The 23,346-nt window shown below is 41.2% G+C and overlaps 1 protein-coding gene across 1 annotated transcript in view; it reads right to left on the reverse strand.

The window, feature by feature from the left end:
* The window catches only part of SVEP1 (sushi, von Willebrand factor type A, EGF and pentraxin domain containing 1), a 135,643-nt gene that overhangs the window by 85,083 nt on the left and 27,214 nt on the right, over nt 1-23,346 (reverse strand). Inside the window, exons 4-5 of the mRNA XM_087742677.1 lie at nt 4,539-4,697; nt 4,114-4,293 (exon numbers count right to left, since the gene is read on the reverse strand). Of these exons, the coding sequence (XP_087598803.1) occupies nt 4,114-4,293; nt 4,539-4,697 (339 nt within the window). The remainder of the gene's footprint in view (nt 1-4,113; nt 4,294-4,538; nt 4,698-23,346) is intronic.

Genomic DNA, 23,346 nt, shown 5'->3' on the forward strand with positions numbered 1-23,346 from the left:
GAGTTACACTAGTTTGCCCCTGTTTTCAGGGGTGGGACAGGTACTGGCTTGGATGCTAGTTACAGTAGTTTGTACAGATTTAGGGAACAGGGCTGGAACAGGGATGATTTTTTTCGAAGGCTTGATGCCCTCCTCTTCCTGAAACAGAGTCTTACATAGCATGTATGAGATTGGTCATACACTTCCAAGCTCACCTAAGTTCTGATATGAGTCCAGGCTAGCAAACTAACTGTGCTCAGAAATGTTGCTAGCCATCGAAGGCATCTGGCACACAGTGTGTGGCCTGTGCTAGTAATGTCTATCAGCCTTCAAAACCGGACAGCTGCAGGCAAATGGAATCCTGTGGAAAAGTGTGTGTGTCTTTGGAAGTTTCTAATCCCCCAGCCATGCCTGAGAGTTCTTTGGGGGATTTCCAACTGGCAGTCTGGTACGGGCTGAGTGCACATCAGGGAAGAGGCTAAGAGTTTATTAACAGGGCAGATGACAGTGTCCCAGTGCTCAGGAACATTCTCAGGCACTCTGGAGTGTATTGATGTAGACACAGACACGTGAGCCTCCACATATCAGAACAGCAGACATTCATCATGGTGGGGGAGAGAGATAGAGGAAGAAGGAATACAAGCCATTCATAGACAACAGGACCACGAGAGATGAAAAGGAACAAATCAGGCTGGTGCTGAGACATAAGACACCCTTTCAGGTGTAGGGCTCCCCATGGAGACAGTCCTGGCTGCTGCTCAGCACAGTGGCCTTTCTCCTGCCCTGTCTCACAAACACTGCAAGCAGTGTGATGCCAAGGAGAATGCAGTCCTGTGCAGGATGCGTGTGCAGAAAGGGAAGCGGGACATTAAGGGTGATCCTCAGGTTGTCTTACAGTTTTGTTACTGAATCCTGATGCTGCAATTTAACACAAAGCTACACTGTAATTAAGACTGATCCCAAAACAGCTGAATGATAGTAAGAAGAAAAAAGTAGTAGCACTGGTATGGCCAACTGGACGACGTCTCCACTGTGGTTTGGGATGTTAATTTTACTGACTAACCCATCCTTGCTGCCGCCAGGTAGGAGGCAAACCATGAGCTCCTCTACAAATGCACTCAAAAGTAAGCCAACTTGGCAACTTTCTCTCCTTTTCCCAGTAGTTGTTCACTCTGCACGCTGATGAGACAGGACACGCCTACAAGTGGACATATGGACTGAACAGATCACTATACACCCTCAAACTAATGAATGGGAGATACCCTGAGCGCTCCTTCAAATGAAAGCCAGCTGTATAAATACCAGTAACTACATGCCCCTCAAAGCTACAAAAAACACACGCTAAATAATGTCTTTTTTGAAAAAAGCTATAGTGGCACCTGAGTGGGAAGAAAAGTGTGTAGCAAAACCTATGTATATTGGATAGGAAAGAAAGAAAGAAAAAAAGCCATTCAGATGCACCTGACATCTTTGCATTACCACTGTCTCATGTTTACTCTCTGGAAGTACTATTCCTCTTGTGCTTGCATATACACAGGCATCCTCTAGGAAGTGCATTTAAGAGTACAAAAAAGAGCTTGAAACTTCCATCTTGTGAGAGGCACTCTAAGCTTCAGAGCAGCTTTACTAATATGCTGTATCTTAACTGTAGTACAGTGAGTAAGAAAGACATTTTTACAGCTGAGTCATACATGCTTTATAGAGAAGAGAACAGGCTTTCTCTTTTAAGGTTTCTATGGAAGTCTTTAATACCCAATCTGTGGTAAAAGGAAGCACATGCTACCAAACTCAACAGCATTATTGAGGAAGCCCAAATGAATTAAGAGCCTTGAGAAGGCTCTCAGTAATGTTAACGTGCCTACAGAGAAGGCGCTCCCTTCCACTACCTGGAAAGTCTAGCCACCTCTTGTGGAAGGAGTGCATAGGGGCAGCAATCCTGCCTCCTCAGTGTTTCAATGTTGATGCTTACTCAGTGTTTCAGCATGGCTCTGGCACAAACCTGTAACTAAGCCCGTGTTATCCTGGTTATGGTTCCATGCATTAAACACAAACCCATCCTCTTGTCAATAAGGCATTTTCCATGACCAAGAAATGTTTCCATAAAGCCAGTGAAAACAACAACAACAGCAGTATATTTTGCTTGCTCTGGGTTTTATCCTAATACATTTTTCTGGATTAAATACATTCTTTGTAGCTGTTTTTTTCATGGGTCACTGTTAATTGCATGACATGAATGCATTAATCACTTTTCAATAGCACAGCAGATTTTAGCTAGCAGAACAACTGAGGAGTGTTTAATGTCAAAACCCAAAGCAATGCAAAGGGATTTTCCTTCACTCCCCCTTCCTAATTTATGTGATAAAATACTCCTGGGATTAACAAGACAGCTATAAACTGTGCCTTTGATCTTGCTTCCTTTCATAGTCTGAGTGAATCAAGACTAGCAGATCCAGCATATGTAAAGGTAGGATTTTTTAATTTTTTTTTTTAATTGGTAGTCTTCAGTATGATGGAGAATGGCACAAGAAAAGCAAAAATATATCCTTTCAATGCTTCAAAGGATATTAACATCAAGGCGATATCTCAAGGCAGACTTTTCTCTCCCTCCACCTTCCAAACAAATTCCCTGTCAAAGGAAAATCATGCACTAACACTCAATGGGTGAATATTTTTAAATGCTCCAGAAAGTTTTCCAAGTACTAGAATCTTCCACTTCTCTACAGACAGTGAAGATGAAGGATCCTTTCTTTGTGGCTGACTGCAGCTTTCCCCAGATTTTCTGCACTGGAGGCTACTGCGTGACAGAAACTTTGACAGGCAGGTGCTCTTTCCCAGTATCCCAGTCTACCTGAAGTAGCATACTTCTTCAGTCTATGGTTTGGCCATTAGAAAGTCAACAGCTCTAAGTCTAGCTTCTCAAGATACCCTCATGGTACTGGCCAGCCATTTATTTTCTATTGAAAGCTTCTCCTTCCTGCCTTCAGTCACTGGAAGTTATGAAGGAAGGCTAACTTTTCCAGGATTATCTGAAGAAGAGTCCTGCAATGTAAGCACAAGTGAACTGCTATATAAGAATGTCCTGAGGAACTGATCTCTAGCTCAGATGCCTCCTTTCAAAACCATGACTTGCTGTTTCTTTAAGGGCTGCAGTGTTTGCTCTAGTGGAATAAAGTGCTAATTCCTCCAAGGATCTATCCTGCCTCTTTCCCTGAACTCAAGGCCAGGGCAAGAGCTACAGAAGGAGCTGATGACTTATTTACTAACTTCCAGTGCAGCATACTAATGTCAAGTGCATCCAACTCAAGTTAAACATGTTGAACCACAAACTGTGGCTGTTGAGGAGATGAGGGCTGCTACCTGTTTTTTCAGGCCCTCCTTGGAAGACAGGACTACATGGGGATGCAGCTCCCCTTCTAAATCATCAAGAACCCAACCTTAGGCAGAGACAAGTGATAACAAAGCAAAACTGTGTTCCTATGTACTTGTAAGAGCTCCAGAAATAATGTTTTTCAGGATGCTCTTTCCCATGTCTCCTCCCATTCACACTTTCTGTTTATTTCTCTTCCAGCTGACATTCTCTTACAATGAACTTCTAGGATACTGCCAGTTGTTCCCTAGTGAAACTCCACTCAAAATTCTTCTGAAACTATGTTCAAGGCCCAAGCTTTCTTATTTTTCATAAGAAGGAACTGTAAGAAAGCAAAATAGGATTCTTCTGTGGTTAATGTCTCCCAACGCCAATGCTCGTCTATGCTGGGAATCTGGTGGATATTCTAAAACACCCATGTGGCTAGCTTCTGTTATATATTTGACTACTTCATAGGTTTGCTGGATTTACATAATGTAGATACAAAATTCATAGAAATCAGGTGGACAGAGGTTTAAGGGAGGAGAGTCACTTGCAAAAGACTGTCTGTCTAGTAAACATTGCTCTATGTTTTCTATTGTCCTCCTTCCATTTCAGGAAGCAGGGAAACAGAGTAATTGGAGTGGGAATTTACCTTTGGAACATTTTTTCACCCAAGAGCTAACAGGATCAGATCTGCATGCCCAACTATGTAGTGAGCAGAGAAAACCAGTTAAGAACACACTGATCCAACAGAAACAGACTTTTCAAACACATGACATCCATACCTCTGCAAGTAGCCTCTGATCCAGACCATTGGCCATTTGGCTGACAAAGCCGGATGCTGCTTCCCACAAGATCAAATCCTGCTTTGCATCGGATCCCGCAGGCAGCATTAAAGTAATTGTTGCAGACATTCTGGACAAAGTAACCATTTTCAGGGGCCTTCAGTTCAGGGCAGTGAACAACTAAATAATTAAACAACCACAACAGAGTTAAGATGCTAGCTGGAGTGCAATAGGCTACTGAAGGAAAACAATTTTTTTCATTTCCAACTTGACTTGCATCTTGGTACTTTCATTGTTTTGGAATGACACAGAAAATCTTGCATGCAATTTGACAGGTCCTTCACAGTACAAACACAAATAACAAAATTGTCCCAGCACTGCACTTTGCATTCCAGGGGTATTCTGTTCTGGGTGGAAACACTTACCTTCACAGGTTTGTCCTACAGCATGATATCCCTCCCGGCATGTACAGTCCTCAATGGAGGTACTTCCTGGTGGAGAGGTATGATTCTCATCGGGACATGAGATGCAAGTGCTGATTCCGCCTGGTGAACCTTCAGGCTTATATGTTCCTGGCGGACAAGCTGTTGAGCAAAAGAAAACATGACAGAAATGAGTTCAGGATATCCACCTTTCACAGCTAGCATAATTTTTCAGGTGTGTGGCTTTACTTTTTTACATTATTTTTTTCTACCTCATACATCCAGTGTCACTTAGGGAAGGAGCATTCTCCACTTAAAGTACTGTAGAGTTCTTACAGGGGTGAACTAAAGCCCACCAAACTCGGTGGAGGTCTCTCCAATGACTGCCTGGGGACTTAGTATCAAAGTCCATGATTCATATTCTTGAAAAGAAGCCCAGTCCCAGAAGACACACCAGATTTTCACTGATGAAATCTGTCCTGACCTCATGAAGACATTCTTGATTTAGAGGTGTAAAAAATCCATTCAGACAAAATCCTTGCCGTTCAAAACTACATCAGCATTTAATGCATACAAATTCGTAGTAACAAGCTAACACAAGCTAGCAAAAAGCCCTGCCCTTGATTTACACATTATAAATATATATGATCTACAAACTATACTTGCTAAAATGTATGAACCACAAACAATGAAGCAATTAATCATTCCTGAAGCTTTTGCACACATTTATTTCCCATTTAATATTTTTAACTCTGGGCATCTACATGCACAAGCCTTAAAGGGATTCAGGAGGTGTCTTCAGAGGAAAGAAAGATGCATAAGGAAAAGGCGTCTCTCACCTGAGAACTTCAGATTGGTTGGATAAGTCTGAGTCTTATCTTTTTCTGCCTTGAATTCTGTCCATCAGGAAACTACCATAATTATCTTTATTTATTTCACAGGTTGATGTGAGAAACAGGGGAGTGACTAATCAACAGGTCTTGATAAAGTGAAATATTGATTGATCAGATTACCACGTGAAACAGAACTCAGACACTTGTGCTGAAAAAGATACCTCCTGATGTAAAGTTCAGGAAATATGCTGAGAAGGTTACATAATATGAACACTGAAATGCAGCCAAAAAAGCTCACATTCCATTAATTTCACTGTTTACAAATCTTCCTAATGGCCACACTTTCTCTTGCAGGCTGCAAGTCAGCCTCTCATTGTCTCCCCTCAGTACAGCCACTTTGTACCATCTGATGTAGCTCTGGATGGTACAAAGAACTGTACAACCATGAACACCCTCAAGTGCCTTCCTGCTTACATAGTCAGGTATGCTCTGCTTCTGGAGCAAATCTCTCCTATTGAGGCATATTTCCGGGATTTCAGAGATTCTGGCAGCATCAGTCTTTGGTAGATATTGGACCAGCTCTGTTTGCTCTGTGAGTTAGGTGCTACGATACTCTGACTCTTGTCTTCATTAATGAAAACAACTTCCTGCTTTCTCCTTTTTCTTCACCTGTCATGGGAGAATTGACTTCCATAAGCCAAATTTTATGGATTATACCTTAAAAAATCAACCCATATGAACAGTTAGCACTTCTTTCCAGAAGGAGCATGGTCTTTTGAATAGCTTCCAGAGATAATATTTTTGTTTCTTTTTCAGAAAAATTTGTAGTTTTATTTTGAAGAAAGCAACGAAGTAGCTAGCAGTTAAGAGGTGATTTTGGGTGCTTTAAATTGGCTTCACAAATCTGTGTTCTAAACACACTTTTAAAAAGACAGTGAAAATCCCTAAGCAGTAAAGGATGTAAGTACAAATCAAAGTATTTCAGGAAGGAAAAAGGGCAGAAAAATCCAATCGGAATTAGAGCTGGGAATTTTTCATTTTTGGTTTGGGACTTTTGGAAAAGCATTTGCAAAAAAATTCCTTTCCCATAGTTCATCTGCTCTTCCTATCCAAGACATTTCTCTTGGACTTTTCATCCAAGACATTTCTCTTCTCCCAAGTAACAAGTGATAGGACAAGACGAAATGGGCTCAAGTTGTGCCAGGGGAGATTTAGGTTAGATATTAGGAAAAATTTCTTCACGGAGAGAGTGGTTAGGCATTGGAACAGACTGCTCAGGGAAGTGGTGCAATCAGTCCCTGGAAGCAGTCAAAAAACATGTGGATGTGGTGCTTAGGGACATGGTTTAGAGGTGGACCAGGCAGTTGAGTTAACAGGTTGGACTCAATGATCTCAGAGGTCCTTTCCAACCTTAACGATTCTATGATTCTATGACTGCTACTGCTTCTGTGTTCTGTTACTCTCTTCTGTGCAGAAATCCCCTCCTCGGACATCAGGTCACTCTGAAATATTATCTCATGCTTCAGATGATCACCTCCAAACTGGCTAAGCATCAGAGGTATTACTCTGAAATCTCTGAAATAATTCCCTCTGGGACTTTGTGGAAGTCTCCGTGCATCCTTGTTAAAACTAATCGGTATCCAGCACAAAGTGATGAAGTGCATCCAAAAAGACACAGGAAAGAGTGCAAGTTAAGCATGACAGGGGACCTGCTGTATGACAAAGCTGCCCTCCATGTGCCAGTGAGAGAAAATTAGTCTCTTCTGTTCTATGTGTGGCATATATAATGACAACTAAAAGAAGCGTTTCACTAAAAAAAACAACAAACAACAAAACCCCAACCTAACTTCTCTCTCTTGCAACCTCACCTTAAATGAAGAAGTAGCAGCTCTTTTCTGTTTCTGTTTTGAGAACTATGGGATAAAAATAATCACCCATTCTATGACATGGGCATTTTTAACAACAAACCCAGTAATTTGCTTAGGGCTTTGAATCAGTCTGGCTTTGAAAAAAATGGTTCGTTCTGAAATTACACTTAAAATTTGCTCTTTCCAGTGAAGCAGCAGGAGGTAAACAATACTGTTAAAGTGGTTATTAATGTCTGCACTGGGAAAGACAAGTTTCCTCAAATGTCCCAATTCTTTTTGTATGCTTCAAATGCTTCCCACTCACTTTCTAAAAAGTCGAACTACATCCTATCTTGCCTTTTTATGTAGAATTTTCTCCAAGACTGAGTCCCTGAACTGCTCATTGACCCTACAGCTCCCCTAGATGTATTCAGCTACGAAACTCCACACAAGCTACATTAAAAATTTCCACAAGACAACACTTGCTTACAGAGCTATTTCAAAGTGTGTGAGATCACAGTCTAAACCAGAGATGGTTTAAGAATGGAGCATAAACATGCTGACCTCTCTGCGTTTCCAACACAGCCATAGACATTAGCCTGGCCATAGCTTAGGTTAAAACCAACCAAAATCAGCTGTGGAAGAGCAGAGCTTTGGCCATCTGCTGTAGACTGGACTTGTCCATACCTGACGCAGCTAGACTTCAGACCCATCCCCTCCTGCTCCGGACAGCACTACAGCATGGCCCAAGCCTACACACAGCGATGCATTCAGAGGCAAGAGAGAACTCGAGGGGCAAACACACCTGAAGAGCACACGTGGCCCCATCCATGACTGATGATACAGGTGTCTCTCTGGGATCTCTTCTGAGAATCAAGCAGTGCCAAATTTTCATTGCATTCTAGTCACTAGTCTGCACTCACTGACATGCCCTCTATACCCACAAAAACTGACTGCAGGGAGAGATCATCTTCTCCAATGCCAATCTGTAAAAACAGCTTAAATTTTTTTTCAAGGCTTGCTTCCCCTTGCCAATAATGTGACAGTATAAGAAGGCTCAAAACTGTGTGTGAATGAACCCCAGTGTAAATAAGCATTAATCTGGCACTGTCAAGAATGACAAAAAAGACAAGAATTTCAAAATGGGGAAACAATTTTAACAGTATCAGCCTTTAAACAGAGAGGACACTGATGTGCACATCTGCATGTATGATCTCAACAAAACATTTAACTACTGCCTATATGTGAACCATGTTGTTCTTTGCCCAGAAGCAAAGGGAGGAGCAAGGAAATGCTTTTTGTTTAATGTAATTCTCCTCTTGAGACCAGACTAGTGAATACTGAGTTACACCAGAGGATTACCTCTTTGTTACAGGAATGCAAGGGTATCTGGAAGCAGGGATTAGTCTGCTAGCTCAAACAAGCACAGGCCCCAAACTCCCCAAGCACACAAGGATGGCTCACATTGAAGTTGTCATCAACAACAACCTGCTTTCATAAAATCGTAGATATTCACCAATGATTCAGATTCAGATTCTATTGTCTGCGGTAATGACAGTGCAATAACCTTCTGATCAGAAATGGGAATGAAATAATACATGCTTACTTCAGCACACCTCCTGCATTTTTCTCCTCAGTTATGCTCTCCAAGGGTATACAACTAACCAAAAAAAAATAAGAAAATCCAGCATGTCTCTTCTGTTTTTGAACACTACAGGGCTTGATGACTTCTTAGGCCACCAATGGAACACACTTTCTTAGTCCTTTGTCGATCAAAAAAACCCTAAGTTGCGCACAGAGAAGAAATCACTAGAAAGGAAATATGACACAGGTTTGCTAGAAACAAAGACCCGCAGGGCAGGCATAAGAACATTTCAGTCAATGCATATGTATTGGCAACATAACTATATGTCAAGACATTGCCTGAAGCTGAACAATGGACATGGAAAGTCAGAGGACAGATTTTCAAATTCAGTAGGAATTCTTCAGCTCTGTCTGCCTACAATAATGACTGATTTTTAACCTTCAAGCAAGAATAATTTAACATTGTAAAAGTGACAATATAAAATAAGGTATATTTCAGAGATTCACCAAACACTTAACAGGTATTATCCAGTTTGGCTTTTTTTAAACCGCAAATACTAAAGCCAGTAGCAAAGTTAAGCCAACCAGTACTGAACGCACACGATGGCATAAAGACTTCGGCCTGGATTTAAACCTGTAGAGATCATGTGTCAACAGCTTCTACTCTGTGACACAGGGCCACAATTCTTCCTCTGAATGTATGAGTACAAATTTTAAGGATAAACAGTTCTGCCTTAAAAATGTAAATCTTTTAAAATCCTGGGAGAGCAGGCAAGCTCAATTTCCTTTCCAAATACGCTAGTGTATCTAAGTCACTGAAATGCAATTATTCTTCATTTATCCCAGTGTAAGAGAGAGAAGAGTCAAACTCCACGTATTTCAAAGATTAATTTGAGGGATTTCGTATTTTCTTCAATGCATAATTTCTTCCACTGACTACATTTACTAAGTAATCCCTGGCATGAGCTGTTTTTTCCACACTTGATGGTAATGAAGGATCCGATTAAGGGTTTATCTTTTGCGGGATATGGCAGGAATCAGCTAGGCAATATCCTGCTCTCTCCTGCATCAACCTGAGCTCTATTCGTACACTGCTACTGTGATGATTGTAGTCTCTAATTCTCATTTTTTCCCCATTCGTGTAAAGCCTAAATGAAATGACACCTTGATACAAATCACAAATACATACTTTATAACTCAATCCCCAAACTTCTTAAATGAGGGAAGAAAGCCTTGTTTTCCATTTAATCAAACTGGTTTTATGCTACTGTAATTACTTTTATGACACTGATTGCATGGATATGTGTTCAACATAATGAAGTGGTGAATCTGTCCCAGAATCAGAGTATACCATGAATACCTATTCTTATTTTGGCTTGTTGGTGCCTACTAAAAATGATATAATCCATAGGTCGCAGAATCTCTAAACAATGATCACTGGATGTTTGTATTCAGTTCTTTCCCTGTGACCTCAGTTTTTGTTACTGAACATACATGGACAGGAGATTTTTGGTTATGTGGATCTTTGACCTGGCGTATGTGGTCTTGTACTTTTATTCATTTGTTGGAAGTTATGTGGAAGATCCAGTGTGTACCTAGAACTACTTTGAATTATAGTCCACAACATCAGGACAACCAAAACCTCCAATTAACTCACATTTATGCCCTTGGAGGCAAACTACAGCCTGAACATGTGGGCTCTCTCTCCCACTGCTTTACTTCATCTAAGATTCTTGTGCCTTGGCAACAGCAAAAAAAATACAAAAATTAGAAAATACATCACCCTGACCTTCGTGTGTGTGAAGAAAGTGTTATGGTAGCTGTATTTGTGAACAGTCATGTTTTAAATTTGCCACCATTAATGGGCCTGTCCTGGTTTTGGCTGGGATAGAGTTAATTTTCTTTCTAGTAGCTGGTATCAATAACACAGAGATGTTTTACTTACTGCTGAGCAGTACTTACACAGAGCCAAGGCCTTTTCTGCTTCCCACCCCATCCCACCAGCGAGGAGGCTGGGGGTGCACAAGAAGTTGGGAGGGGACACAGCTGGGACAGCTGACCCCAACTGACCAAAGGGATATTCCACACCATATGACATCATGCTCAGCATATAAATTAGGGGAAAGCTGGCCGGGAGTCTGCTGCTCGGGAACTGGCTGGGCATCGGTCAACAGGTGGTGAGCAATTGCATTGTGCATCACTTGTTTTGTATATTCTTTTATCATTATTTTCCCTTTCTTTTCTGTCCTATTAAATTGTTTTTATCTCAACCCACAAGTTTTATCTTTATTTTTCAATTCTCTCCCCAATGCCACAGCAGGGGAGTGAGCAAACAGCTGTGTGGTGTTAAGCTGCCTGCCGGGTTAAACCACAACAGTGCCTAGCTATAGAGCTTAGATATTTTACTAAATAGAAGTAAAAAATTTCATGAGGAAGGAAGTACAAAGAAGTTACAGCACATTATCATGTGCTACATCTTTCTACCCTGATATCTCCATCTCTCATTGTGACAAGGTACTACATGACCAGATTTGCCTAAGGGCCAGGGGTACCCTCTGTCAGGAGAAGCACTAGGAACAAGGAGCTGTTATGTAGTCCCTGTGACAATGGCCTGCCAAATAAAATGTGCTCTACAAGGATAATGCACGGTGTCATGGAGGAAATGGAAATCCCTGTTCCACACGAAGCAGCCAGAGACTTCCTGATGCTTTCCCACTTGCTGCTGCAGCAGAGGAAGAGTTGGGATGTATTGCAGTACTAGCATGCAGTGCTGCCCAGCCCTCCCTCCTGCCTCCAAAAACCATTCTGCTGCTGCTGCACAGTTCATTTGTGAGTGGCCTCTGCAAGGGAAGAACATGAATAACATGGGAGGCATACTGATGGAAGCCACGATTGCATGAAACTCTCCAGTCCCCTGCCCTCTCCAAATATTGCACAGTGGTATCTCTTGGCTCTTGTTGTAACTATTGTATTCTGCAAACGTAGCGCACCAATGTGCCCCAGGATTCTGTAATTTTCAAGTCTATTCTACTAAATCAAACAATGAACCATGGTTGTGCGTTTCTCTCCTGGTGTTTACAAGCCAAAAAATGCTCGGCTTGGGCCAGCAGAAAAAGAGACTACCCTGGCCTCTGAAATGTACCTCACTGGACCTGCACACGAAGATCTTTAAGCCTGCTTCTCAAAGACTTTCCACAGCCTGGGTCTCTACTGTAGAGACTGCCTCCAGGAGTTACAGCTTTTGTTGCCACATTTAAGTTATCTGGGAAGGTGGGGTTTTTTTTCAATCTCCTATGTGGTAGGTTTGTCAGAATGGGCACTTTGTGCCCATGAAATGCCTTTGGAAAGCTCAGGAGAAAAAAATCTAAACCTTTGGCAGATACCATAATCCACCTTTCTGCAGTTTTTAACATGTATGGTGTCATAAAAAACCCATGAGCCAGGAGCACCCTAGGATTACAAGAAATACGCAAGGAAGTGGCTTTAGTTAAACATTTGACATGTATGACTTGTACAAAGACTGCAAAAGAAAACCTTGAGCTTGCCTTTAAGTGTAGGGATCAGGGAAGGATTTCTGCTAAGTCTCAGCATGTTCTCCAGCTCTTTAATATCTCCTGTTATCCCCAGCATGTGCTCCGCATTAATTTCAGACAGCATTGAACCTGCTCATCTATCTGTTGTCAGTATTCCTTAAGCATCCTTCTCACGGCAACACGATTAGCAATTTAACAAGCTAGACGTCTTCTGTGTGCCTGTTTGATGCATTTTGCTCCATCTCTTTATGAGATTTAAAAATTTCCTCTCACTGGGGAGAGCAGGCTGAATCAAGTCAGAAGTTTAGCTACTCCTATGCATGATACATAGCGAGGGGTTCACTCAAACCTTTTTATTGAGCTTAGAGATATTGAAACTGCAATATTCCACTATGAAGTAGGCTGCAGCATTTGGAATGACACTTTGAGATGATCTAGCTCTAGACCTTTAAGCACTTCTAACAGTCGTAACAAACTTTCAGCAGAAATAACTTGTTCACGATAAAAATGAGAATCTTGGATCCTCTCCCATGGGGCAGAAGAACTGGAAAGTTGCCTGGAAGGAGCTGCAGTCCCTTGGGTGAACATCCCGTCTCAGTACCCCAAGCATACACAGTGTGGGGAACTATCTGCCTGCTGAAGAATATAAGCCCAAGAGCTACCACAGCTTGTAAAATTTAGGATGCCTAGCAGGACCTTCTTCCACAGGGAGGTGTGGCCGTGAGCCACAACTGTGCCGAGCACCCCTGTGTAGGCTTGGGGCTAGCACATTTAGATAGGATTACTGCAAAGCAATGATTCTGACTGCAAAATATCCTCCTCGGTAATAGTAGCAGCACTGAGAATAAATAGAAAATCCATTTATGCTCAGTTTTAAAACTTTTTTAAAAAGCAGACCAACTATTATATGTTAAAAACATGGTGAGTGTCTTAAACAGATGCACACTTGAACCACACATGTGCACTGCAAGGACACAGAGCTTTTAAAAGTAGTTTAGATGTTTTACAATCATAAAAATAAAGACTACTATATACACTTTTATAGAGGGTAACTCCTCTCTTTGTCTCAAAGCATGTGGCTTACTCAGGAATAAAAAAAGAAAACCCTGATTCCATGTACGGTATTGTAACTTAAAAAGAAGCCTACCCGTACTTCATTCAAGCTACAAGTTCACAAAATATATACAGACAACTTGTGCAATTTGTATACACAGAAATGGCATTCATGAATTGAAATGAAGCTCTTTTGGTTTAAATCTCAGTGGCATTTAGACAGGGTTTACAGGTTTGCTGTTTGCACAGACATCAAATCTAGCCCTGGTGATACATTTGGAGGGCATAACCAAAGCAAACATAAACATGCCTATTAGCTAGGGATACCAGCTCATGCCAGCACTTTTGATTTTAGAGCTTGGATACTGATTTATGTCCTCATGTCCCTGCATATTTCTAAAATGTATCATGCTAAAAGTGTACAATAAATTCTGAAACTACAAAAAGGTCTTTCTGGTTAGTTGATTGTGTAGTTTGCCATGTAAATAGAGATTATTTATGAGTTTATTTATGCGCAAGTGAACATTTTCTGTCCAAAACTTCGCACACAATCAGACCTTTCCTTAAACGGGGAAATAAAACCAATTCTGAAAATGCTTTGCTCAGAACAGAACTACTATATAGTAGGCTTCTCTGGACATGGTCTTCACCATAATCACAGACACACATTCCTCAGTAAACCTTGATCACTGCTGATGTGACAGCACATGCTACTCTTAAATAGTACTGTTCTAAGTGTCCTGGATCTCTGGATAGCTTCCTGCTATTTACATAAACACTGAAAAGGAATATCACTATCATGTCCTGCGTGCACTTATTTGCCATTTTAATATACCTGCTGTGAAGTTATATTTTTGCTTTTACAGAACTGTAAAAAATACAGACAGGCTGAAGCAAAGCAAATTCCATTAAAAAGAACCCCAACATTTTGTTTAGTTTGTGCTTCACGCAGATGAGCAAATACCTGCGCTTCAGAGATCTAGTATCTGCCTCATTTGAAGACACTGGAAGCCCAGTTTTCTCTAGGCCTGGTCCAACCACCATACCATATATCAAATAACTCTACTCTTCCTTTCAGCTGACAGAAAGCATTCTGGGTCAAGAAGGAAAAGGGAGGGCCAAGAAAAGGACACATTTGCAGAAGGGGACTCAAATCAGATGCAGGGAGCAAAGTCACTCCACACTTTTTCTTACTTTTTCATTATTCCTCACTGTACCAACAAATCCACCAATCCATCACCTCCCTAACAGGATGGACTAATAAGCAGCTACCAACTGCCCAAAGGGACAAAATTATCCCTAGACGAAATCCCAGGTGATAGCAGTTAGATACATCAGAAGAGTGAAAAAGCTCCATCTGGGCTGCACTATATGCTGCTTGGTTAACTTCTGCATAAGCTAGAGGCACACACCGCAAGCAAGAAATAGTCCTTCTTTATCCACAGCTGGAAAAAGGGACTACTTGAAAAGAGAGAAATCTGAACTGGGCCTGGGGAAAAAAAATCGGTTCCTTAACGAATCCTGATGTGCTACACCCAGAGGATGCTGGTCAGAAGTGAGAATCTCCACTGCCTACGTCTCTTGGGACAGGCTGAAATCACCACAACTCAGCCAGTGCTTGCTCAGCACAGCCTACACTTTCTTCCAGAAGCAGGGAGAAAGAGTCTCATGTTGCAGGGCTAACTCAACAGATCACCTTCTCCTGGGATTCCTCAAAGGTAATTTTAACCAAAATAAGGGATTGGGGTTTAGAAGTTGACAAAACATGCACCCCAGGCTTCACAGTACTGATAGGTTTCTCAAGTGAAGAACATGCCTGGTGGTTCAAGATCCATTTCCATAGTGGTCACCTACTCAGCAACTTGAACACAGTTTTGTGTTCAATCATTCTTGGGACTTAAGAGTGTAACTAAAAATGACTCTCTGGTCAAACTGAATAAGCAAACTGGCTTTCCTGAGAGCAGCAAGTTGCATGAGGAATCCAGGAGGAGTCAGAGACTCCACATCCTCAGATTTTCTCCTTCTCATTCAGGCAAAAATGGTGAATTTGCTCTCTGGCAAAATATTAACAAAATTCTGTATGGTCCTGAATTATTTTACTAGTCTAATGTGAAATGCTCCCTTTCTGCTGTTGCCTCCAACACCCACTCCCAGCAGCTGTTGGTGCATATGATTGTGAAGAAAAAAAAAAAAAAGACACCTATTTCTGCCTCCTTTCTCTGCAGATCAGAGTAGTTCCAGTTCCTGAATCACAGATGGGGAATGCAGCAAGTAAAAGCTATTATAAACAGGAAAGTGAAGCCATTTCTGCCAGACCCTCAATAAACTGTCACTACTGCATTAGGTGCCAAACTTGGCCTCTTTTCCACATCCCTTATTTTTATCATTAAATATACTTTTCAGCAACAGTGATTATACTCCTATTAAGTAACATTTCTGAGCACTGAAGATACAGCACATGACTGTGCAGATGGAGAACATATGTCACTATTTCCATGTTTATTTACTTAGCAGCCCAGGGTGAGAGTCAGACAGTTTTTCGTTAACTTAAGAGAGCTGAAGCACATGCAATGGCTCAGACCAGTAATCAGACAATAAAAAGTGGTGGTTTTGCCAATTATTTTTTTACATATTGTGAAACTAGCCCAGCTATCCCTGTGTAGAGTTCAGTAAACTGTTGTAATCTCGATGTTATAGTTTCTACTTAATTCCTGGAATTACTACTGATACCCATGATTTACTGTGAAAAATGCCTTAAATCCCATTCTCCATGCCTCAGGCAAAACTCTTATGGAAAGTGACAGGATCTCCTGAATTTTTTTAAAATTATCTAAATATGTAGACCAAAATAGGGTCTTGTTTATGGAAAGCAAGAGCACTGAGAGAACAACTAGATCACTATGCTCACTATTAACTGCTGTTTGCTCAAGAAACATTTGAAGAAGTGACCGCTTCTGACTTCATTTCCCCCATTTTCCCTTGTCCATCTCCCCTCTCAGTTCTTTGCAAGACATAAAGGAAGTCCTTAAGGACAGATCTGACTCTTGCTAAAGCAATGTCAGCTGCAAGCAAAAGGGTCACCTCAGATTTGAACTGAAGGAATTTGTTTTAAGTACTGAGACCTGTGCCTGTCAACAGAGTGAACTTTACTACACAAAAGCAATGGTAAAAAAGATTACAGATAAAAAAGATTATGTCGCAGCACCACAACCAGATACACAGCCTTAGTCCTCAGTCTAACAAAGCTTCCTTTTGTGAAGAACCTCCATTAAAACATTTCTGAACAACCCCTTTGCATTCCCCACTAGACAGCACTGACCTGGTCTCCATCCCTTAGCCACTCTGCAAAGACCTAACCTTCTGCAATGCAGGAACTCTCCCATAAAACAGGAATCCCTGGGTAGTAAGTCATGTGTGCATAAGACCCTTTTTCACTATCAGTATCTACTAAACATGTGCTAAAGTAGCAACCTGTAACATCCAAAGGCTTTACTGAAGTGTAGTTGTTTAAACTAGAACGAAATAGCCTGCCGCTGCTGCCAGAAAGGGAGCAGGGAAACAGCAGAGTGAGATTCTTTCAAGTACTGTCAGGTGCTCAGTCCCTCTGTACATCAAAGTGAAACCGTGCTCTATGTCCCACTTCTCCATCCTCTTCTCAGCCTCAAGGGTACTTTTTCCACCTTGAAGAAGAAGAATCACTTGTTCTCTTTCTAAAGGGCAGTGAGATCCTTTGTATGTTTTGGGAGGAAAAAGGTTTGCCACACTTCCAGTCCTACCTTCTTCTCTAAATGCATGCCCTCTTTCTGAGCTCTTTTGCCATAAACAAGGCCATCTACACCTGCAGAGATGGAGAATAAGGAGGGAACAGTCTTAACTGCAACCTGAAGCAAAAAAAAAAAAAAAAAGGTAAGCAGCAATAATGATTAAATCACTGCTTAATGGACCTAAGACTTACAATTATTAAACCACAGATTTTTAGCTAGAAAATCTATTCCTAAACAGCACTTGATTCCAATTAGTTAGGTTCACAAGATAATTAATGCTATCTAAATATATCCCAGTTTTCCTGAGTTGGAGCCAAGTTCTTGGCTAATTTCTTGCACTTTTGAGACTGGGAACCAGTGAGGGATGCAAATGACAGATGATAAACTACCTCTTTGATGTAGGAATGTATGAGGCACTGCACTTTCTATTTCAACACAGGAGGCCTCCCAAAAATGACCTTAAAAGTAGTGAGAATAAATCAATCTCCAACATCACTGGGAGTGAAATTTAAGACGTTACAGACAACTTTGTGAAGCATCACATTCTCAGACCTTGAACTTGTTACCTTTAATACTTGTCTGTGCTTCAGCCTTGAGGCAAAAACCAGACAAGTAACAGCTGTAGTCCATCACCTGCATTTTGAGGGATAGGTAGTTAAAAAGAAGTGGAGGAACACGAAGACAGTAAGGGGCTTCCCATATGTTTTCAGGGTGCAAGTTGCCTTCTTGCCTGTGACATAGTGGAAAGTGCTCAGGCAGCTGCTGAACAACTGCTGGTGATGGTGAAGAGCTATCAAGAGAGTGAAGACAGCATAATCCTGGAGGCTGGCAGAGCATGAGACTTCATTTGTCAACTGGAACTGAGGGCCATGCAAACTGTGCTCTTGGGGCCACAAGTATAGCTTAGTACTATTTCTAGGCCAAACTTCTCTGGCACCTAGGGTAGGAAGGCCATTATCATGGGTGAGTACCAAAAAGGAGCATCACTGCTAAGTAGTGGAAAAGGCAGGAATGAAGGTAACTCTCAGCTACTGTTAGTAGCTGTGAACTGGAAAGAGTAACTTTTGCAGCACTTCATGTTCCTGCAGGCAGACCCCTCTTCCATACTCTCTGTCTTGAGACCTATGACACCTCTATGCCACAGAGGTAAAAAAGATGCAGAAGATTTAAACTAGTTAGCTGCCGCATTTAAAGGTACTAGAGCACCTCTACACTGGCCTGGACTCCCCAGAGTGAGCACGCACACTGTTGCTGCTCTAAGACACACCAGGCTTGTCTCCTATGATGCTAAAGTTATTGCAGCAGTCTTTAACAGACTGCTGTTCCCGGGCCTCTGTAGGCTTCACGGGATGCTCTGAGGGCAGCATATGGGCAAAGCATGAAATGAGGGACAGGAAGAGAAAACACTGTAACAGGCCAGCATTTTCCTCCAAAGCTCCAGGCATTTTTACACAGACTTTAAACTCAGAATATAAATATATGGCTTTAAATTAATGTGACTTAGAGTATTCCCAGCCTGTGTAGATGTAGGTGTTTCTGCGTTCAATCAGAACACTGACATTTCCTGTCTCTATCTCTATACAGTTTTTAATACCACCTATGTGTATTTCCAGATAAGAGTTTTTCTAGGGGAACACAGTCAGAACACAGCAAGCACTTCTCTGCCATAAAACCATAAAAACTGGATATGAAGGGAAGCCTGACAATAATAATAGGAATGTTATACTCTGGACTATTCTGCGAAGCCCTAACCACCCAACAGGCTGGAACTAATAGCAATAATCTGTGAAAAAAAAACATGCAGCATTAACAGCCACAATGTAGGAAAGTTCTTGTACTTTATCTTCTGGCATTCTTGTTTGAGAAACAAACTACATGCCACAAGCAGACGGAAACTTCGCATGGGTATTTACTATGGCATTTACAAGGGAACACCCTTTGTTTGAACTTTTTTGGCCAAATATCCACTTATTTTTTTAGCTATCCTCAGAATGTTTCTTTTGCTCTTACGGAAAAAACTCCAGCAGATTTGCCTCATGGCCAGGAGAAGGAGCCAGATGTTAAGTTGCTACAATAGGGTGCAGCTCTGCGTAAAATCGGTACAGCTGCACACACCTACACAGACAGAGATTTTGCCATTCCTCTATGCTTCACACTAATGAAAAACTGCAACTTAGTGCTTAATTGTCTTGGGTTTTGTTTAAAATCTGTCAGGTCCAAACTATAAACGACATGACTACAATCAGACTATATGGTTAACTATATTATACACACTTCTGTAAAATTGATCTTTCTCAGCTTCTCCCCCCGACCCGCAAAGGTCCATTCATTCTTCCCATTCTTGTGGAGGAAAACACTTCATATTTAATAAATTTCAGACTAGTGAAAAAAAAATCAACTCCTCAAACTACCTTCAGATGTCAGCCCTACTAAAACATCTGCATTGGAAGTGTGAGTTGCTGGTCTGGCTTTGTTTTGCATGGTAACAAATTAAACCCTAGGGTTTTGGCCTGAAGAGGTTCCCATTTCTGTGCAGAGTCCTGATTTCTGTTTTCATCAAAACACCAACAAAAAACAGGACAAACCAATTTCCTGTTTGATGAAACTGATCTGTGTTGCTGCTTTCTCATTCTCAAGGGACCCGGTCACACTCCACCATGCAGTCAGCACTATTTCTGGTTGAGAAGGTTGGACCATCTGCAGTAGATTTTAGAGTGACAGAAGAAAACAAGGCTGCTTACAGGACCGCAGACCAAACTGCTCCCATCCATTCTGGCTGTTGAGTACCTGGCAGATAGATTAAGCTTATCATAAAATGTCTGCAACCTATTTGCCCTAATTCTGCTCCAAGTTAAGTGGGCTTTTGCCCCCTTTTCATCATGGCGTTTTTTCCAGCATACTCTCCTTGCTGCCCACTGCCTTTGCTGGAGTGGTACCAGAGGCTGAAGTACTTCTGGACCCCTGTGGCTGAAGAAAGAGAGAATGTGCACAGCGGGAGAAAGCGAGGAGCATAGCTGTAGAGGACAGAGAGGGCTTCTTCCCTGGAAGTGATTGTGCAATGATCCCAGGAACCTGCCAGACAATTTTCCACAGTGAGCACAGAGAAGTCAGCTGGACAGGACTGAATAAGAGAGACAACAGAAAAGCCACCTCATCCCTTCTCACTACTGTCTTTCCTCTCTTATGATGGTGGTAGCCAAATGGACAGAAGGTAGTGGAAGGAACATCTATATTGCCTTTTGGGTAAACATCCCTTGAAAGATTTTGTTTCGGTCAAAATCTGCAAACAAATGACTTATTTAGCTGTGGGTTATGACCGGATGAGCTTTGTGCACCTTTGCTTCTACATCTTCTCCCTCAAACCCAGGGCAATTAACAGATGACCATCTCTGAACACTTGCAAAATGATGCAAACTGCATTTTATACAAAATACTTGCTTCATATTGGAAGAGAAGTAGACAATTTTGTTTAAAATGTTGAAAGGAATAGTACTGATTCTTACTGAGAACACACCTTGCAATATTCACTGGCCTGGGCAGAGTGAATATTACAGCATAAGTCAAGACAAGGATTCCTACACTCCATGTTCAATTGGAAACTGATTCTGAGAGCTAAGAGCCAAATTTGCTTGACCAAGTGACAAACACACCATGTACAATCCATCAAACTCCAAATGCAGAGACACAGTGACTGCCTGATTTTGTCACATTAAGAGCACTATGCTCCAGTCTGGTTAAATGAATCAGCTTTGAGAAGACTTAGGGAGCAACTTAATGATGCTAGGAATCCTGATACCTATTCACAACCTCACAGGCACTAACGCTAAACCTTATGAGTTAATTGTAGCACAAATTACGTCCTGGGAATGACTTAAGTAATTAAAGGTGATGTTGTGGAGTGTTAGAGAGCCATTAGGGACAAAACAGTTAATTAAAACAAGCTGTAAGTCTCTTAACCTCTCTCCTCATTTCAATAATTAACACTCTTTGCTGTATACTGCCATCTTATTTTACCCCTGATGCACTCTTTCAAGAATTTTAATTTTTTCTTCTCTAAGACAAAAGCTACTTAAAGGCTCACAGAATGCTAAGATGTCTGCTTTTAATTTGTGAGACTGGCTCAAGTTCAGGAATAATATGTGTGTGTGCGCGAGTCTATGAAAACATCCTGGCTACGTGTTTCTGAAAAGGTAGTGAAGGCAAGATGACACCATGTAATCCATAGGGGTAACCAAAGAATGTTGCAGTGAAAGCCTTTTCATTAAAGGATTCGATGGAGAGACAATTATTCCAGTAAGTGCCTGGTATGATGCAAATCCCAATCCTGAAAATGATTCTCGAATCTGCAAGATCAGCCAAAGGCCTATGCTAAAAATGGTATGAGCCTAAACTATTTAAAAATCTGTGACAACTGGCTGATGAATATTTCAGGCAGCTAAGGAAGACATGTTCAGCACAAAGTTTGTAAAGTACCGTTTTGCCCGGGATTGCACAGCTGGAAAAGGATATTTTCAAACCGTGTAAAATCTCAACGAAGGTAAGACAGCCTGCTTGTTATGCTGTCTAGAGACTCAAGGCAAAGCCCAGGCTTAACAGTAAAGGCTTTACAGTCATTTAACTAAAGGCTAAACCTATCTGGTGCTGTATTTACACTTGGAGCTTTCATTGTGATGACCGCCTGCAATGTTACATTGGCACGGTTATACTGTGGCCAAAGGACAGCTTGGGCGCTCCAGGGAGAGCCTAAGTCTGACCAGCACAGAAAGCTGGAGACTATTTCTATGTCATGTCTATTTCTATTCAGAGCACGGCTTCTGCTCCTCTCAAGCCCTCCAGATGGTTGATTTTTCTCCTCTAATTGCACATATGAACTTTGGCCAGAGGGTTTATTTTCATGACATTCTGAGGTGACCAGGACAAGTCACTTCTGAGATAAGGAAAAAAGGGTAACTTGTGCATCACTTTCTAACTTTCCATCAAATTTATTTCAGAAATAGCTCTGTAACTTAGTACAAAAGAAAGAGTCTGTTTTGGCATAGAAACTTATTTTCTAAAGCCTCAGAGAACATCTAGTTGCAAAGGATGAGATATTTTTCAATACTGCATAGAGACGTAAAATTACACCTCTGCTCTTCTAGTCTGCACATGTCAAAATTGAATCTGGGTTTTCACCTTCACTCTACAACTTCATTTTTAAAGAACGTCCTCAGAAATGGTGCCAGTATACACAGAAAACTTTTCTGTTGGTGGTTTTTGGTTAGTTTTAGGGTTTTCTTTCTCTGCTACAGTTCAGTTTTAAATGCAAAGAAAACAAGCCACGTGGGGCAGAGTTCAAAAAATTCTATGCCAATGAAACATCATTATCCATAGTAGCTATTATGTTACTTAAATTTTTCACTTTTGCAACAGAAGATGTATACAAGTTGATACATGAGGCCTGGAGAAGAGAGAAAAATGAGTAACTCAGTTCCAAGGACTTGATCCAAAATTCACTAACACTACTGGAAATACTCTTATTCACTTCAACAAGCTTATCAAAACTATGGATGTAGTTTAAAAACACCAATAGCTGCACACATCATTTGTTTAGCTGAAAAAACTTGTACCAAATTGACCAAGAAAAGCCCCTTTTTTACAATTTTGCAAGCAAAGCCATTGGTTAGATCTTAAAACTTTCACATTTCTATGATGGTTTGGAAAGCTCACTGTCTGACTCTAGAGTTTCTTAAAGACGTTTTCTGATGGACTGAGTCTGGATTAAAATTCCACTTTGGAAATGATGAGGTTCACATCATCTTAAATAAAACAACAATCCTCCACCAAAAGAAAGCAAAACCCCCAAGCAAGTCTTCATGATCTGCCCCACCTCAGTTGTGAATACTTAGATCCCAAAAGAAACAACAACAAAAAATCCCAACCTCATCAGGTTTTTTTCCTACTTCCATTTACAAAATGTATACTTCATGAAACAGAATTATTTTGCTACTCTTTCCCTTCAAAGGCTTCAGATGGGGAAAGCAGATCATAGAGGTTTTACAGTACCATATGAAACACTTCAGTAATTGACAAAACCTGTTATCATTTTATACACACTGTGCCTTAGGAACCTTTTTGGCATCCCTCTGTGGGTACAAGCTCGTAAGGCTTCAAGGAGTACACTCAGCAAAAGAAGCCGCCACTGCGAGAAATGCCCCATC

The sequence above is a fragment of the Nipponia nippon genome, unplaced genomic scaffold (assembly GCF_047370975.1).
Source record: "Nipponia nippon isolate SJK-2023a ecotype South Korea unplaced genomic scaffold, ASM4737097v1 scaffold_8, whole genome shotgun sequence".
NCBI lineage: Eukaryota > Metazoa > Chordata > Aves > Pelecaniformes > Threskiornithidae > Nipponia > Nipponia nippon.